The sequence below is a fragment of the Aquarana catesbeiana genome, linkage group LG05 (assembly GCF_042186555.1).
Source record: "Aquarana catesbeiana isolate 2022-GZ linkage group LG05, ASM4218655v1, whole genome shotgun sequence".
Taxonomy (NCBI): Eukaryota; Metazoa; Chordata; class Amphibia; order Anura; family Ranidae; genus Aquarana; species Aquarana catesbeiana.
The window spans coordinates 531932863-531952524 of NC_133328.1; the positions used below are offsets into that span (position 1 = coordinate 531932863).

The 19662-nt window shown below is 40.6% G+C and overlaps 1 protein-coding gene across 1 annotated transcript in view; it reads right to left on the minus strand.

The window, feature by feature from the left end:
• The window catches only part of ARFGEF1 (ARF guanine nucleotide exchange factor 1), a 304195-nt gene that overhangs the window by 159825 nt on the left and 124708 nt on the right, over positions 1-19662 (minus strand). Inside the window, exons 5-9 of the mRNA XM_073631773.1 lie at positions 12146-12325; positions 8353-8635; positions 6603-6716; positions 4109-4269; positions 1268-1398 (exon numbers count right to left, since the gene is read on the minus strand). Coding sequence (XP_073487874.1) covers positions 1268-1398; positions 4109-4269; positions 6603-6716; positions 8353-8635; positions 12146-12325 — 869 coding nt within the window. The remainder of the gene's footprint in view (positions 1-1267; positions 1399-4108; positions 4270-6602; positions 6717-8352; positions 8636-12145; positions 12326-19662) is intronic.

A 19662-nucleotide genomic window follows, 5' to 3' on the forward strand; every position in this document is an offset into this window, starting at 1 on the left:
GTAAATCCTTTATAAAAAAGAAAACAAAAACACCTGTAACTGCTTAAAAAGTGCTAACTGGAGGCGGTGTTGCCTAAATTATAGGTTCATCTCAATCAACTATATATCATTCACCGTGCTTACCTCACCCCTCTTAGGCTAGCCCATTATAACAGCGAAAAAACAAAATACATGTCCTATGTGCTCCCGTGACACAGGTACATTTTAACACCATATCTGGAAATGTCCAGTCATTCAAGGTTTATGGATACAGGTCAATAAATTTCTCCATGATAACATGGGCTCCCCTTAACACTTTTTCATCCTAAAAAGTGTCTATTGGGGATATTTCCCGACTCAGGCTTGGACAAATTTACAAAAGTTTTCTTACATGAAAAGTGATTGCCAGACAATGGATGAAGGATACACCCCCGTAGTTTGTGACCTGGAAGGTTGAGATAAATAACACCATACCATACAAGAAACTCCTCTATATTCATAGAGGGTGCCCTCCAAATATAACAAAATATGGAACTGCTGCCTACAGGCATCTGAAACGTGTTTTTATAAAATTGACAGCGTCCCTTGCAAGATTTAGATGATCTTTATCCAATGTCACTTGGGAGAACTATTTGATGACGATATATTGAGATTTTATATATATATATATATATATATATATATATATATATATATATTTTAGTTGTGTGCCTTGGTTCACATGGAATATTTAGGTGACTGTAATATTCCCAATTCTGTGCCTTTGTATTTTAACATCTTGAACATTTTTTTTTCTTTGTGATCCTCTATGTATGTATTTACTTCAATAAATGTTACAGTTGAAGTAAAAAAAAATAAAAATAAATAAAGTGGTAGCTGGAGCTTGGCTTCAATTTGTTAGTGTATTTAATATCTGCTAGTATATCTAACACTACCCACCCCTCAGTCTGACAATGCTGCTGCCATCCAAAGGTGTCTCGGTTGCTCCTTCATCTAGAGTGTAGGCATTCAAATAGAGGAGAAAGCCTAAAAATAAAAACTAAAGCAGCACCACATCTAATGACTGGTAAGCTATATTGGTAATATATTACATTTTTTGGCTTGGGGGTTAAAAGCGTAAAAAAAAAAAAAAAAAAAACACATGAAGAAAAAAGTTTCATAGCCATAACTTTAACTGACAGATGCAGTAGAGACATTATAATCACAGATCCTCTTTAGTAATGGACAGCAAACAGTAGGTTCAGAGAGTATCATGGATACTGCAAAATTAGAAGAGAACAGCACTTACTTTGGGTCTGGAGGTCCATCAGACAGCGGCTTCATAGATAATTTACATAGTGACCTGAAGACTAGGAAGGCATCCTTTTGTAAGATATGTGAGAACTTAGCACCAGAAGGTCCTGAAGTAATTCCAGATTCCTAAAATGAAAAGAAGAGTTACCTAATTAACTACTGACACTACCATCATAACCATTACCTGTAGGCAATATGGCTTATGGAATTTCAATTTGCATGAAGAATCGTGGTTTGAAGCAAATTATAAAGTAACTCATTTATTAACACATTTCATCTTAGTAATAACTGCAGTGAGGTGGGTCCCTGTTTTCTTCCATTGGCCAACACACTCCCCATCACCTCTTGGCTCTTTTTAACATCTATCCACTGGGTCTAAGCCCTGTATTACTGCTAGATAGCCCAACTGTCTGCAGCTAAGTTAGAGTGTTGAAAGTTAAATTCTTGAATTGGCCACTTTCTTTACTCTCCTTCAATAAAAGAGGCATAAAAATCCGGCCTGTACTGGCATATTGTTACAATTGCAGCATGAAGAAAAATGATTTAAAGTGCCTTGAAAAAGTATTCATACCCTTTGAAATTTTCCACATTTTGTCATGTTACAGCCAAAATCATAAGTGTATTCTATTGGGATTTTATGTAATAGATCAACACAAAGTGGCACATAATTATGACATGGAAGGAAAATGATGAATGGTTTTCATTTTTTTTTTACAAATAAATATCTAAAACGTGTGACGTTTTAGATACTTATTTGCCTGTCGCGACCGTCGGCCACGCGCATCGGCACCTCCTCTGTGCAGCGCGCGCGCCACCGGATCCCACGATCCAATGCATAGCTACAACGGTTTGCGGGATCGTCCCGACCTGCCGCAGTAAAATGACGGCGGCTGGTCAACAAGGGGTTAAACATGGTGGTGGCAGCATCATGTTGTGGGAATGCTTTTCTTCACCAGGGTCAGGGAAGCTGGTCAGAGTTGATGGAAAGATGAATGGAGACAAATACAGGGCAATCTTAGAGGAAAACCTGTTAGAGTCTGCAAAAGACTTGAGACTGGGGCGGAGGTTCACCTTCCAGCTGGACAACGACCCTAAACATACAGCCAGAGGTACAATGGAGGTTTAGATCAAAGCACATTCATGTGTTAGCCCAGCCCAGTCAAAGTCCAGATCTAAATCCAATTGAGAATCTGTGGCAAGACTTGGAAATTGCTGTTCACAGATGCTCTCCATCCAATCTGACAGAGCTTGAGCTATTTTGCAAAGAAGAAAGGGCAAAAATGTCACTCTCTAGATGAGCAAAGCTGGTAGAGACATACCCAAAAAGATTTGCAGCTGTAATTGCAGTGAAAAGGTGGTTCTACAAAGTATTGACTCGGGGGGCTGAATACAAATAAATGCACGCCACACTTTTCACATATTTATTTGTAAAAAATGTTGAAAACCATTTTTCATTTTCCTGCCAATTTCCCAATAAAATACATTTTTGTTTTTGGTTGTAACATGACAAAATTTTAAGGGGTATGGATACTTTTTCATGGCACTGTATAAATAACATTACTATTGAAACAAACTTGAGATCCTTTCTTAAAATGTTACGCCAAAAATTATTTAAATAATACAAAAATGGCATTGTTACACTATGTGATTTATATTTAATAAACCATTTTGTTTTAAAACTGACTATACTACATAGTCAAAAGGTTTACGTCAATGTTCGTTTACGAAGCAAAACTTTAGCTTGTAGGTAACACTGCATCTAAACCAGTGGTTCTCAACCTGGGGGTCGAATGATGATTTGCCAGGGGTCACCAAATCCTGGGCTGTTCCTGAAACAGGCACTGCTCTCTCTGCCTTTTTGCGGCCGCCCAGCTGGGCTGTTCCTGGAGCCCGCTGCTGCCCACTCAGCCTCTTCGCAGGCCCATTCAGTTCAAAGCATGGGTGGGGGGCAGAGACTAGAGGTCAGCTGACTGGTGAGGAATGTGAAGTGGGAGGGGCTGGAGGAGACCCTATCTCCTGATTTCGGCATAGGTGTCACTGCTACAAGACACCACAAAGTCGGAGACGCAGTGAAGCCAGGGACACTGTGAGTAAGACTACCTGTGATTATAGTGGCCATTAAAAGTCCCCACTACAGTTCTCAGATCAGCAGATGACCTTGATCAAGAGCACCTAAGTTGGCTGATCAGAACTCCCCCCCAGCACTGCCACTCATCCCACCCCCCATCAGCACTGCCACTGATCCCATTCCCCCCACCCCACCAAGGAGTAAGAGAAGGAATAAAAATAGGGAATACATGGAAGGGAGAAGAAAACAGGGGCAGGCGCAAAGAAAAAAAGGGAGAGAAAGAATAAGAGAAAGAACAAGAAAGACGGCTAGAGAGAGGGATGGGGAAAAAAAAAAAACAAGAAAGTAAGATAGGGAGAGATAAAAAGGGAAAGAAAGGAGAACAAAGAGAAAGCGTTGTACATCCTAAAATGTACCATGAGGGGTTTTAATATTGTACGAATGGAAGGGACTCAGGGAGCGCTAAATGTCTGTGGGTTAGGGGCGCAAATTACTTGTCTTGCCTTGGGTGCTGACAACCCACGCTACAAAAAAATAATAATTTTACTGTTAGGGGTAAATTTTTTCAAGGGGTCACGGCAGTAGAAAGGTTGGGAACCACTGATCTAAACCATTCATAGCCATACATTTATCCCTTTCATTTCCTTTGTAGGTTCCATGGTTATTACAAACATTTCTACTATCACATGTAAATTTAACCAACTGGCTGCTACAGTGCAACAAAACTTGCCTTAAATACATTAGGGAAATACAGGAGTTCTAACTTACCTGAGTGTCATTAGAAGAGACAGACAGCCTGTCATCTGGTAAGGAGGGTGTGTATGCCATAGATATAGGCGTGCCAGGAATGCCATTAGCGTGAATGGCATCCCCTTCGCTTCCATCCTCTGATGTTCTTGTGTTACATTCATTGAGTACAGGATCTTCAGCTACACATAAAAAAAGAAAACAGGATGACACATACAAAAAGTACATTTCCATAAATGTGCTATTAACATGACATTTTAATGTTGGTAACAACCCATGCAATCCATACATACAAAGAAACCAAAACAAATAATTTCAGAAATTATGTTATGTGTAATAAAATGGAATGACGCAGGGAAAAGTATTGAACACCTGAAGGAAGGGAGGTGCAAAAAGGCATGGAAAGCCAAGACACCAGCTAAAATCTTTCAGTAATTAGAAAGCAATCCTGCCCTTGTCAGTGAAAATAAATATCAGCAGGTTCAGTCTCAACTGATGGCCTAGAAAAAGGTGTCTCATTACCAAGGAGTCACACAAGTAACATCTCATGATGAGTAAAAGCAAAGGGCCCTCTAAAGACATTTGCAACCTTACTGTTGCAAAACATACTGATGGCATTGGTTACAGAAGGATTTCTAAACTTCTGAATGTTCCAGTGAACACTGCTGGGACCATAATCCAGAAGTAGAAAGAACATATCATTACCATAAACCTGCCACAACCAGGTGCTCCTTGCAAGATTTCTGACAGAGGAGTGAAAAGAATAGTGAAAAGGAGGTTCCTTGCAAGCTTAAGGCTGCATTTCTGCAAATGGAGTTGAAGATTTGGCCAGGATTAATGGTCCTCAATGCTGAGCAATACAGGCAGATACTTATCCATCATGCCATACCATCAGGAAGGCATGTGAGTGCCCTCTGAAATCATTCTACAGCAGGACAATGACTCCAAACATACAGCCAATGTCATTAAGAACTATATTCAGCTTAAAGAACAAGGAGTCCTGGAAGTGATGGTTCGGTCCCCACAGAGCCCTATTCTCAACATTGTCAAGTTTGTCTGGAATTACATGAAGAGACAGAAAGATTTGAAGCAGCTTACATCCACAGAAGATCTATGATTAGTTCTCCAAAATGTTTGGAACAACCTACCCACTGAGTAGCTTCAAAAAGTGTGTGCAAGTGTACCTAGAAGAATTGATGCTGTTTTGAAGGCAAAGGGTGGTCACACCAAATATTGATTTGATTTCTATTCTTTCTATTCTGTTCATTTTGTTAACTGAGAAAAATAAACTATTACTTCTATTTCTGAAAGCATTCTTAATATACAGCATTTTTGCATGGTAGTGTGTGTGTGTGTATATATATTTATTATATTATGTACAGAGATATACACACACTAATCATTACAATATAAACTATTGTGCTGGATCTATGTTGCTTTGTAGAAGAAAGCAGCCCTGAAAATACCATAACCTCTACTAATTTGCTGCAGTGGGTGAACAGCACTGCCAAATATAAGAGACAGATGTAGGAACGGACATTCCTCGTTGCTGGCAGTAGGATCATTAATATACACGTATACCTCATTAAATCTTCACATCAACACTATGTGTAAATATTTTACAGAAGTTACTAATAACACCCAGAATTAAAGTTATTGTAAATGCTAAATGTTTTTTAAAATTAAAATAACAAACATGTCATACCTACTTGCTATGTGCAATGGTTTTGCACAGAGCAGCCCCAATCCTCTTCTTTTTTAGTCCCCCACCGACGCCCCTGGGTCATCCCCCCCGCCTAGTGCCCCCATAGCAAGCCCCTTACTATAGGGGCACCCATTCCTAGTCGCTCCCAAGCTGCTCTCTGTATCTATTGACACACAGAGCACGGCTGTGATAGACAGCAACAAAAATTTAGAAAAAAGGAAGATGCACCAACCTAGTGCATTACCAAAAATAAATTTATTCCAAATAAAAGACAGCAATGGTTGTACTCACAAACAGACGTAATGTATAGACATACCACAGCATAGGCAGATGTGGACAGTATCTCTGATGTCTGTTGCGAAGTACCGGTGATGCCGGAAGACCAGGCGATGTTTAGTCCTCAGGAGGGCAGCAAGGCCATTGGCATTGAAAAGATTTGTCTGCACTACACATGCCCACACCTACCACCCAAGCACAGGAGAATTGTTTTGTGAATTTGTGATAGACAGCAGTGGGAGCCAATGCTGCTGTGTCTCGGCCAATGAAGAGGGAGAGAGCCTAGAGTACCTGTGCTCTCTTGCACATTGCTGGATGGAGCCCATGGCTCAGGTAAGTATAAGGGGGGGATGCATACAGAAGGTTCTTTAATTTAGAAAATGCATTAAAAGGTAAAAAAAACCTCCTGCCTTTAGCCACTTTAAATTAAAAGTGAGAGTCTTCTTTTACTATTTACAGTGTAAGGCTCAAAATGTTTATTCAAATCACATGTAAAAGAAGTTTTATTTACACAGAAACAGATAAAAAACTTACCTCCGACTACAGAGTTGAGCATTTCCCGTATTATGCTCTGGACAACATCCTGGGCATTTTCTTCACACTCATTACTGCCATCTACACTGATCCCCAAATCAGATTTGGAGTGGTCTACAAGAAGAAATAAAATGCATGAATGTGAGAGATCTGACCCCTTAACATTTCCACATGCAAGCAGCGGAGACATAGACTGACCTGACAAAGGTCTGTGGACATTTAGGAAGATGGGTTTAGGAGGAAAAAATTGTAGCATTATCCAGAACTACTAACTTTAGCTTAAAGGGTAAGTTCACCTTTTGTAACATGTTACACCCATATTCAAGTTGTAACATGTTACAAATGCACCCTGCCCCCGCCCTGAGAGCTAGTAGGGGGATCTTCTCCCCCCACCCGCTAGCTGTCACAATCTGTAACAAATGCTCCGGCCGCCCAGCAGTTTCATCCATTCACAGTGTTCTGTGGATGGGAAAACAACAAGGTCCAACAGCCTTTACAGCTGTCGCTTGTAGTTCTCCATGAACTACCACGTTGCTGTTTAGATGAACTGTGGTAGTTCATTCATGCCTCCTGTCATAGTGTAACTGCCTGCCGTATCGGAGGTACAAAGAAAAACAAATAGTATACCCCTTTAAATATAACGTGACGCATAGGTCAAATAAGGGGTAGTGAACCCAAATAACAAGTGAATAAAAATGAACATAAAATCATATATAAATGTGTTGAACAAAAAAACCTATAGTGAATGTCCAAAGGAAAACCAAAATGGCGATTTTCAGCATATAGTTCATAAGCTTCTTGTGAACAATTCAAAGATTTCTTGTGAAAAACTTCATTGTGAATATCCCAACAGTGAACCAGGATGTGTAGCTGAAGTGAAGGGAACCACCAAAGATATAGGAGGATTACCGGAACGTTTGAACACACAAGAACATATGTACTGTGAGTCAAACAGGCTTGTGTTGTATGTACAACAAATGGGAATGGACACTGGAACCTTCAGATGACTGGAATGGAAACTCCCGTCTATCCTCAAGATGAGAGATGTCTTTGTGGGTTAGTCTCATAAGAAACGGTGATCAGATGTCCATGGATGTAATGGGGATAGTTTTATAGGAGCAAAAACAAGAAGGGCCACATATCATAATTCCTTTGAGTACAAAAATACATTTTAATGAAAGTTAGATAACTCACATTTAGCAGGTAAAATCAGTGCTTTAAAATCAAATGGCGGCAGTGGAGACCTTCCCAAAGGTACCGGAGGTACGGGCAGACAGATACACAGACAATCTGCAGGACCATGGCATTACACGCACGGTCACCTGATCATGGGTGCAATGCTTTACAGGTCCATTACAAAAAATAATAAAAAAACACATTTTTTTACATGCATTTTTTTGGAAAGGTGAACTTATCCTTTAAGTTAAAGCACATGTTAAATACAGCTGGCCATAAATATTAAAAGGTGTTTGAATCATGTGTGTATGACCAAACTAAACAAATATTCTTCATTTTACAGATTAGGACACAGACATGTCAACTACATGAGTAGGCACCACCTATACACCCAATATCAGTTTATTTTGTAAGGATCTGCATGAAAATACAAACCAATTCATCAACCATCTGACTGGATCTCTTTGTGCTAGTCTGAACTTTGAGAAAAAGATTATAAGAAGTCAATTTCTTCTATATAGTCTATATTGTTAATACACTCATGAGAGGACCATGCTGGGCTGCTCTTACTTACTTTCCACATGTGTGGCCTGGTCTGCCTCAGGATTTTCATTCTCTGTGCTCTCAGCATGATAGCCATTCTCTTGATCTGGCTCTTCTTGAAGTGTGTTTTCTATGTAGCTCTGATGCCGATCCACCTCCCCATCCTGTTCCCGAGTCAGCTGGCCTGTCTGTTCCAAAATATGCCTCATCTGTGGAAGTTCCAACTCATGGTGGCTTAGCGGAGATGCCGGAGAGTTCTGTAGATGGTGCTGCTGCTTGTGTCGCTCCTTCTCCATGTGCTTGGCTTCTTGTAGCTAAAAGAATTGACAATATAAAAAAAAAAAAAAAACTTGTTATATAGCAAATTAAACATATGCGTTTCAATGATGGTAGTAACAGAATGATTCCTGAGCTGATAATGACAACATTCTTTTAACAACATTTTTTTTTATTTTTGCCAAATGAAATACCTTAAAAATATTTCTGTGGCCAGCTTCCTATATCAACTGTAATGTAATAAACTAAAATATTTACCCTATTTAATCACATTGAACACAAAATGTAATCCCATTAGCAAGGAAACATAACATGGACTATAATTAAAAGATATCCTTCTGGTAAATGGCTCTGCACACCCAAGCTGGAAATTTGGGAACCCTCCAGTCCCAGAAATCCATGTAACCTAGGAAAGGTGTGCTCATTTCATCAAATCCACAAACCCCCTAGCTTGTCATGTGTCTATGGCTTGTGATGTTGCCATCTCACTATGGCCCACATAACCAACTTTTCTACCCTAAATGCATAGTCAAGGAAGTTGAACCACAGTGCATGGACTTTGTAGGCACAACTACATCAAGTTAAAGACAAAACTTTATTAAAGCAAAAAAACGAAAAAAAGAACTAAAACCAGTCAAGTTAAAAGCATAGCAGCAATATGCACCATAAAACACTGAGTGGTGGACAAGGTTGAAGAGTGTGGTACACCATAAAATAAATATACTAAGCTTATTGAATAACAGACTTTAAAGTGTTACTAAACCCAGGACCCCGCATTAAGTATCTGGTCTTCCACAGTACATGGAAAATCAATTATTTTAGTAGATATAAACTGCTAAATACCTTTTCTCATCAGCAGTATATAGAAGTCTTATGACTTCTATCAGTGTCCAGCCGAGAACTGGTTAAAGCTTATAGGAGGAGTCTTCATTCTCCTCTGACTGTCCTATGCGCAGCTGCATGACCCTTGACTCTGTCTGGACAGTGCTAATTACATGCACCATCCCTCTAGCAATACACACCAAACTAAGCATGTGTAGAGTGCCTCCTAGGGCTCTGTTCTATCAACCAGATGGATTGGGGACAGTAAAAGAAGTGGAGGATCAGGGAAGGCAGGATCAAAACAACCTTTTTACACAGTGTCCAGGATTTTGCCCTTAGGTCCCACAGCGAGTATAACAAGCATGCTTTACTGCATATACAGACTGATTTTACTGCTGTGGGTTTAGTAGCACTTTAAGTCAACAATAGTGGAAGGCTCCACCACTATTTACCATGAGGCTCAACATGTTTCACATCTTCAGGAACAAAGGTGCTAACATAGGAATGCTACAATGACATCAGCTAGAGACATTAATCTAGACATATCATGCTACAAAATGTCACAAAACCCAGGGCCCATATAATATCAGGTAAATAGGCTTTATCTATACATAGGTGCAAAGTCGGTGGGGGACACCTTGCAGGGCGGATGTTTTTGGGGTTTTTTTTGCTGTCTTTGTACCAGTGTCTTACCTGTGGGTCTTTCCTATAGCCTGAATTTTGATGGTCCCCATATTTAAACATTGGCAAGTGTTCTATTTTGGTTCAGTCATCTCCTGTCCTTTTGCTTTCATTTTGTGTTGAGATTTAACGTGATTCTTAGGGGATGGACCTCAATATGTGTTATGTCTTGTTGTAGCACTCCTATGTTAGCACCTCTGCTCCTGAAGCAGCTAAACACGCAAAACACGTTGAGCCTCATGTGAACTAGTGGTGGAGCCTTCTACTATTGTTGACTTGAAGTCTGTTTTTAAATAAGCTTAGTGTATGTATATATATATATATATATATATTTTTTTGTTACTATGCTTTTAACCTTGATTGGTTTTAATTCCCTTTTTGTTATGTGCTTTAATAAAGTTTTGTATTTTATTTAACTTGATGTGGTTGTTCCTACACAGTCCATGAACTGCGGTACAACTTCCTTGACTATACATTTTGAATTTATTGGGATGTGGCACAGTTGTATTACTAGGGTTGGCAGGTGCCCGCTGTGCTCCCAGTGGCCCCCCGTATGTTCTATTTCCTAAATCTCAGCATAAGAAATTTTGATGGGAAAAAGATGTAGCATGAATCATGCTGGGAAAACAAAAGTTACAGAAGTAGTCAAATCTAACAGGAGCACACTCAGAAGAAAGTGGGTAAATTCTGGGAAATACAGTCCAAACAGATGTTGATGATCTCTAAATCAGTCTACCTGAAGCCTAACTACTCAAGACACACATTAAAAAGTCAGAGATAGGGTGAGGGGCCTATTTAGACTAAATTATAGTGCTCCCTCTTCTTTCAGCAGACTCTCGATTTGAATGAAGGAATAGATACATCACCACAGGAAAGCAGTAAAATCTTTTAACAGAAACAGAATTTTCATCTGAATGCATTCTATGCACCATGATTTTTGGATTGGGTTGATGGAGTCATCTGTATAGCTATAAATGCTGGGGGCATGTTGTCAATTCTCATTTAATCAAAGGAAGCTATTTGGAGGAGTTGTGAAACTTTTTCAAAGTTATAGAATAAGTTCATTTTATTAAAAAAAAAAAAAACCTTCAGTTTATGTCCAGCAGAAGATACAGTGCCTTGAAAAAGTATTCATACCCATTGAAATTTTCCACATTTTGTCATGTTACAACCAAAAACGTAAATGTATTTTATTGGGATTTTATGTGACCAACACAAAGTGGCACAAAATTGTGAAGTGGAAGGAAAATGCTAAATGGTTTTCTAAATATTTTACAAATAAATATCTGAAAAGTGTGGCGTGCATTTGTATTCAGCCCCCCCTGGGTGGAGGTTCACCTTCCAGCAGGAAAATGACCCTAAACATTCAGCCAGAGTTACAATGGAATGGTTTAGATCAAAGCATATTCATGTGTTAGAATGGTCCAAAGTCCAGACCTAAATCCAAGGAGAATATCTGGCAAGACTTGAAAATTGCTGTTCATATGCTCTCCATCTAATCTGCCAGAGCGTGAGCTATTTTCCAAAGAAAAATGGGCAAAATTTTACTTTCTAGATGTGCAAAACTGGTAGAGACATCCCCATAATAAAGACTTGCAGCTGTAATTGCAGCGAAAGGTTGTTCTAAAAGGATTGACCCAGGGGGGCTGAATACAAATGCACGCCACACTTTTCAGATATTTATTTGTAAAATATATAGAAAATCATTTATCATTTTCCTTCCACTTCACAATTATGTGCCACTTTGTGTTGGTCTATCACATAAAACCCCAATAAATTACGTTTACGTTTTTGGTTGTAACATGACAAAATGTGGAAAATTTAAAAGGGTATGAATACTTTTTCAAGGCACTGTACACCCCCCACCTTGAATCCAAACTAACTGAAACTCAGCCCAAAATTGGGTACAGGTACAGTGGCTGGTATTTTTTAGCTGAAATATCAACTGAGGTAGAAAAAAAAAATTGACACACTGACATTATATAAAGCATACAATATACTACAATATGGAAATTAATGTAGAAAGAAGTGAAAGTAACACACACCGCCTGATTTTCCATACGTGCAAATATCACATTGAGCATCTGTGTCAAAGTAGCCTTGGCGGTGGTCTGATTGACAAGGTTTTTGCTGGCTAGGTAGATATTGTAACATGTTCTAACAGCTTGTAGTACTGTCCCTTCGTGAATTTCTATATGCTGTGAAGTGACTGCGGTCAGAAGCGCCTGAAATAAAATGTAAAAAATAGATTAGCTATAGATAAAAGGAAATACAAGCAGTAGCCAAGTTCAAAAATTCTGCAAGAATTTACATAAAAAAAAAAAAAAAGGGAGGACAGCATGTACTTACTCAGGACTTTTACTTTCCGTTTTGACATTGCTTACATCAGAGGTGCTCAACCTTTTGAAAAGTGTGGGCCACTTAAAGCGCAACTCCACTTTTGTTGCGAAAAAAATATTCCCCTCTGGGTGATTTCTGCACATTGCAAGGATAACAACCTTTGTTGCTGATTCCTATCTAGAGTGGGTCTAATGGGAGTGATTTCATAATTATCCGTCAGCTGTGCAGATGCAGAGCACTAATGAGGAAAGCTGCTAGGCCTGCATCCCTTTAGACGTGTTCCTCAAATTAGAAGAAATGGCTGCACTCTTAATTAAAACATCCCAAGCGCTGACAAAAACAGAGAGCTGGTAGACGCGTTTCACACACTTCAGGTGCCCTTAACCATTTAACGTGTTCCTACTGGGAGTATCTCACCCAAGATGACATTTTTGTTGCAGGGGATGCCTGAAATCTGACTTGTATCTTAGGCAGACTTCTGGCAAAATTGGTGAGCACAAGCAGGAAATTATGTTTCTGGGGGTGGTCACTACACATTCTGTGTACAGAACAACTCCAGGTAGCCATATTCCATTGCATTTTTAGAAAATGAGAGCGGCTGCAGATTGAAAAAGGAAAGGTAATTTTTAATAACATTTAATTACAATACTACTTGCAATTGTATACGCTATACTTTCTTTATTTGCTATTTTTTTTCCCCACGAAATTGGAGTTACCCTTTAGGTAATAATGAAGACTTTCCACCTGCAGCCGGTGAATGCTGGCGGGAGGGAGAAGACGAAAAGCTGGCTTTTAGCGGCTGCAGAAGGAAAATGGAGAGAATCAGTTCCTGTATTTGCCGTCCTTGCTACCCCACCAGTTAAAGTATAAAACAGAATTTCTGATGGAGAGGCCGCAGGGCCCCCTGGAGGATCGGGCGGGGTCACCATTGCGACCCCTGATGCTACACCAATGGTTGGAAGGGGAGGGGGGGGGATTATTAAAATCATGTTTTAACTATGGGGATTTGCCACCCCCCAAACCGCAAATGTAAACAAATCCTTACTGTCCTGAGCCTCCTATAAGGCTGCTTTCACACTTATGCGCTGTGTTTTACCTGGGTATGGTGCACGTTCGGAAAGCTCCTGAATGATTCAGAAAGTGCACCACACCCATAATATATATAAAGGGAAAGGGAAGCGAATAACCCGCAGGAAAGCTGCAGTTGCACTGCACCCGCAGATCAGTGTAAAAGCAGCCTAATAGTTGTTAATCCTCTTATAGGTGCTAATATGCCCATTGCAAAAGCACAGTGTATGTGTGTAATATACCGATCATTTTTTCTTTACAGCTTCTGCTGGCATCACTCCCCAGGCTGTTAGAAAAGGACCCAGGCAAAGTGCACTTGGTATCACTCCACCTGGGACAGGAGCCGGTGCTACAGAGGAGGTTTGATGCACTCTGATGCTCTAGGATGGTGGGTCGGCAAGCCCAGTTTGTGATCAATGGGTTGTCGACCCCAGGCAAGCGCTTCCCTGGTTTGAGGTCAAGGGCTATGTCAGAGGGCTCTGTGGGCCACAGGTTCAACGCCGTTGGCTTAAGTTCACCTTTTCACTTGGCTATGTAAAATAATCCAGTCAACTAGTTTTTGAAGACCAGGGCTTAGAGCTCTGTCTATGCACACATGATCGTCAAGAAAAAAATAAATCATGCTCCTGATTTACAGCAAAGCAAAAGCCAGAGAGATACCAAAAAGGTAGAGCTTTTACGCAGAAGATACACTGCATGGTTCTTCTGCCAAAATAGTAGTACTTGCTTGATCAGATCGTCAACATTGGATAAGAATGAATTCCTGAGGCACATAGATAAGCTCAGTGTATTTTTTTTTATCCTCACCTCTCCTCCCAGGTCATCCTTGCTGCCTGAAAACTCTCCTCCCAAGCTCACTGCATTCACACATAAGATTAGCGCAAAAGCACGTTCCAGGTTACGTTTTGTTTGTATGAGTTTTTCACGCATAAACACACATAGCACCATGGAGCAGCCCATTCACTTGAATAGGCTGTCCTACGCGTGACAAATGCCCCAATATAGAACAAGAATGTTTTTTGGTCATGGAGCATCATGTGTTTTTTCAGCGCACGTTTTGTCGCACAGCGTGTTTCTGCTACGCTCAGGTATGAATAGAATGTGCTTGGGTCTTTAGGCAGCAAGGATGATCTGGGAGGAGAGGTGAGGGTTAAAAAAAACGTATGTTACCAAAGTCGCATAGGAACTACTACTTATCTAATGCTGATGCGATTTCTGTGAGTTAACACAAAAGTCTATGGGGCTGGAATTGCACTTGAGTCACACCAAAGTCGTGCAGGAACCTTTTCCAAAATCGCACTGTGCTGAGTCGCATTGATTAGGCCTGGCATCATTGAAAAGAATAGGATTTCCATTGTCATGCGATTCAGAAGTCGCACACTTCCCACTGGTGTGTTGCTTTTTGCCAGATGTTGATGCGGTTTTTGCAGCTGTTTCTATTCACTTCAATAGAGGTTTGTTTTTTTTTTTTGTTTTTTTAAACACCCCAAACATGCACCAAAAATTCAGTAAGCAGGACTTTTTAAAACATAACCGAACGTAACTTTTTTTTTTTTAAGGCCAACTAATCAGTTTTAAAAGGGTCTGCCGCTGCTAAAAAAATGTATATATATATATATATATATATATATTTTTTTTTTTTTTTTAATTGAACATTGGTGGATAACTGGGAGTCCACCGTGACACCTCTCCTTGAAAGTACACACATATATATATGCACACACATACATACACACATATACAGTGGGGACGGAAAGTTCTCAGACCCCCCCCCCCCCCCCTAAAATTTTTCACTCTTTGTTATATTGCAACCATTTGCTAAAATCATTTAAGTTCATTTTTTTTCCTCATTAATGTACAAACAGCACCCCATATTGACAGAAAAACACAGAATTGTTGACAGTTTTGCAAATTTATTAAAAAAGAAAAAAACTGAAATATGACAAGGTCCTAAGTATTCAGACCCTTTGCTGTGACACTCATATTTAACTCAGGTGCTGTCCATTTATACTGATCATCCTTGAGATGGTTCTACACCTTCATTTCCAGTCCAGCTGTGTTTGATTATACTGATTGGACTTGATTAGGAAAGCCACAGACCTGTCTATATAAGACCTTACAGCTCACAGTGCATGTCAGAGCAAATGAGAATCATGAGGTCAAAGGAACTGCCTGAAGAACTCAGAGACAGAATTGTGGCAAGGCACAGATCTGGCCAAGGTTACAAAAAAAATTCTGCTGCACTTAAGTTTCGTAAGAGCACAGTGGCCTCCATAATCCTTAAGAGCACAGTGGCCTCCATAATCCTTAAATGGAAGACGTTTGGGACGACCAGAACCCTTCCTAGAGCTTTCCGTCCGGGCAAACTGAGCTATCGGGGAAAAAGAGCCTTGGTGAGAGAGGTAAAGAAGAACCCAAAGAACACTGTGGCTTAGCTCCAGAGATGCAGTCGGGAGATGGGAGAAAGTTGTAGAAAGTCAACCATCACTGCAGCCCTCCACCAGTCGGGGCTTTATGGCAGAGTGGCCAGACGGAAGCCTCTCCTCAGTACAAGACACATGAAAGCCCGCATGGAGTTTGCTAAAAAAAACACCTGAAGGACTCCAAGATGGTGAGAAATAAGATTCTCTGGTCTGATGAGACCAAGATAGATCTTTTTGGCCTTAATTCTAAGCGGTATGTGTGGAGAAAACCAGGCACTGCTCATCACCTGTCCAATACAGTCCCAACAGTGAAGCATGGTGGTGGCAGCATCATGCTGTGGGGGTGTTTTTCAGAGAGACCTAAAAATGGTTGTCCACCAACGTTTACCATCCAACCTGACAGAACTGGAGAGGATCTGCAAGGAGGAATGGCAGAGGATCCCCCAAATCCAGGTGTGAAAAACTTGTTGCATCTTTCCCAAAAAGACTCATGGCTGTATTAGATCAAAAGGGTGCTTCTACTAAATACTGAGCAAAGGGTTTGAATACCTAGGACCATGCGATATTTCAGTTTTTCTTTTTTAATAAATCTGCAAAAATGTCAACAATTCTGTGTTTTTCTGTCAATATGGGGTGCTGTGTGTACATTAATGAGGGAAAAAAAAAAACTTAAATGATTTTAGCAAATGGCTGCAATATAACAAAGTGAAAAATGTAAGGGGGTCTGAATACTTTCCATCCCCACTGTATATATACACATACATACATATACACACACAAGTTTACATACCCTGGCAGAATTTATGATTTCTTGACCATTTTCAGAGAATATGAATGATAACACAAAAACTTTTTTCACTCACGGTTAGCTTTTGGCTGAAGCCATTTATTATCAATCAACTGTGTTGACTCTTTTTAAATCATAACCACAACAGAAACTACCCAAATGACCCTAATCAAAAGTTTACATACCCCCAGTTCTTAATACCGTGTATTGACCCCTTTAACATCAATGACAGCTTGAAGTCTTTTGTGGTATTTGTGGATGAGGCTCTTTATCTTCTCAGATGGTAAAGCTGCCCATTCCTCTTGGCAAAAAGCCTCCAGTTCCTGTAAATTCTTGGGCACTCTTGCATGAACTGCACGTTTGAGATCTCCCCAGAGTGGCTCAATGATATTGAGGTCAGGAGACTGAGATGGCCACTCCAGAACCTTCACCTTATTTTGTTGTAGCCAATGACAGGTCGACTTGGCCTTGTGTTTTGGATCATTGTCATGTTGGAATGTCCAAGTACGTCCCATATGCAGCTTCCTGGCTTATGATGCAAATGTTGCTCCAGTATTTTTTGATAACATACTGCATTCATCTTGCCATCAATTTTCACCAAATTTCCTGTGCCTTTGTAGCTCACACATTCCCAAAACATCAGTGCTCCATCTCCGTGTTTCACAGTAGGAATGGTGTACCTTTCATCATAGGCCTTGTTGATTCCTCTCCAAATGTAGTGTTTATGGTTGTGGCCAAAAAGCTCAATTATGGTCTCATCACTCCAAATGACTTTGTGCCAGAAGGTTCAAGGCTTGTCTCTGTGCTGTTTGGCATATTGTATTGGATAATTTGTAGCATTTGCGTAGTAATGGCTTTCTTCTGGCAACTCGACCATGAAGCCCATTATTCTTCAAGTGCCTCCTTATTGTGCATCTTAAAACAGCCACACCACATGTTTTCGGAGAGTCCTGTATTTCACATGAAGTTATTTGAGGGTTTTTCTTTGCATCCCAAACAATTTTCCTGGCAGTTGTGGCTGAAATTTTAGTTGGTCTACCTGACTGTAGTTTGGTTTCAACAGAACCCCTAATTTTCCACTTCTTGATTAGAGTTTGAACACTGCTGATTGGCATTCTCTATTCCTTGGCTATCTTTTTATATACCTTTCCTGTTTTATACAGTTTAACTACCTTTTCCCGCAGATCCTTTTACAATTCTTTTACTTTCCCCATGACTCCAGAAACGTCAGCGCAGCACTGGATGAAAGATGCAAGGGTCTGTCAGGGGTCCAGAAACTCATTGACCTTTTATACACACACACTAATTACAAGCAAACAGATCACAGGTGAGAATGGTTACCTTTAAACAGCCATTCAAATCCCTTTGTGTCAACTTGTGTGCATGTTATCAGGCCAAAATCACCAGGGTATGTAAACTTTTGATCAGGGTCATTTGGGTAGTTTCTGTTGTGAGTATGATTTAAAAAGAGTAAACATAGTTGATTGATACTAAATGGCTTCAGCCAAACACCAACCATGAGTGAAAGAAATGTTTTTGTGCTATCATTCATATTCTCTGAAAAATGGAAAGAATGGAATGGAAAGAAATCATAAAATTCTGCCAGGGTATGTAAACTTATGAGCACAACTATATATATATTTTTTTACATGTGAAACCAACTGCCTCTTTCCACATCTTACTACTGGAACCTGGACACAATGGTTTTATTTTGGTGTGGATGTCTGCTGGTGTCACTATTGTCTATGTGAAGCTGATTACAATAAAATACTATATTATGGTTCCTCTATTCTGCTTTGGTGTGTGAGCTTTCTCTGTACAGTAGTCGGAGGACAATAATGCCTCTAGAGGAGGAGTGGAGTATTTAGATGTGCTGGTCAAAGGCTGGAGCCTTCTTAAGCCTTGTACACACGGGCTGAATGTCGGGCGCCATCGACTGGTTTAACAAAAACCGACCGACATTTGGCCCATGTGTACTGCAGTCGGTCCGACAGAAGCTGGCCGTCTTCTGTGGAAGGGGCATGACCGAAAAAGGTCTGCCGATCGGCTACCGATCAGTGCTCTCAGCCAATAGCTGAGAGTGTTGATCGGAGTAATCTGGCCGGGGGGGCGTCCTCCTGTCAGAACACAAAAGAACAGCAGGGGAGATCACTGTACTAACACATTGCATCATAAGTACAGCGAGCGGTCAGGTGTTTTTCGTGTTTTTCAGGTGTTTTTCGTTTAGCCCTGCTGGGTTGAACAAAAAAACTACTAGTGTGTACTAGCCTTTAAAGGGAACCTTACATACAACATTATCAGGCGCTCTTGCTGCTCATCATTGTGCAGCAACTTCTTGTGAGTTTGCAAGCTTTCTGGTGGTTGGTAGCAATCACACTGTGGAGGCCGGTTTCAATGATCGAGGGTGGTGGAAGATTTCACATTATATTTTGGCATAGACTTTTCTTATCACACAAAATATGTTATAATTAAATGCACATGAGAGATTCATTAAAGCGGAGTTCCACCCAAAAATGGAACTTCCGCTTTTCGGATCCCCCCCCCCCCCTCCGGTATTACATTTGGCACCTTTCGTGGGGGAGGGGGGAGCAGACACCTGTATAATCCAGGTATTTGCTCCCACTTCTGGACATAGATCGCCGCAGTACCCGTCCCCCCCCCGCTGTCTTCTGGGAGACACACAGGTCCCAGAAGACAGCAGGAACCAGTGAGATTGCGCAGCGTGACTCCCCATGCACAGTAAGGAACCAGGCTGTGAAGGGGCAAAGCTTCACTTCCTCATTCCCTTACCGAAGATGCCAGGGCTTCCACCCGGGAGCCGAGGGAATGGATCGGCTTTGGATGAGGACATCGCGGGTGCCCTGGGCAGGTAAGTATCCTAATATTAAAAGTCAGCAGCTGCAGTATTTGTAGCTGCTGACTCTTAATTTTTTTTTTTGTCGCA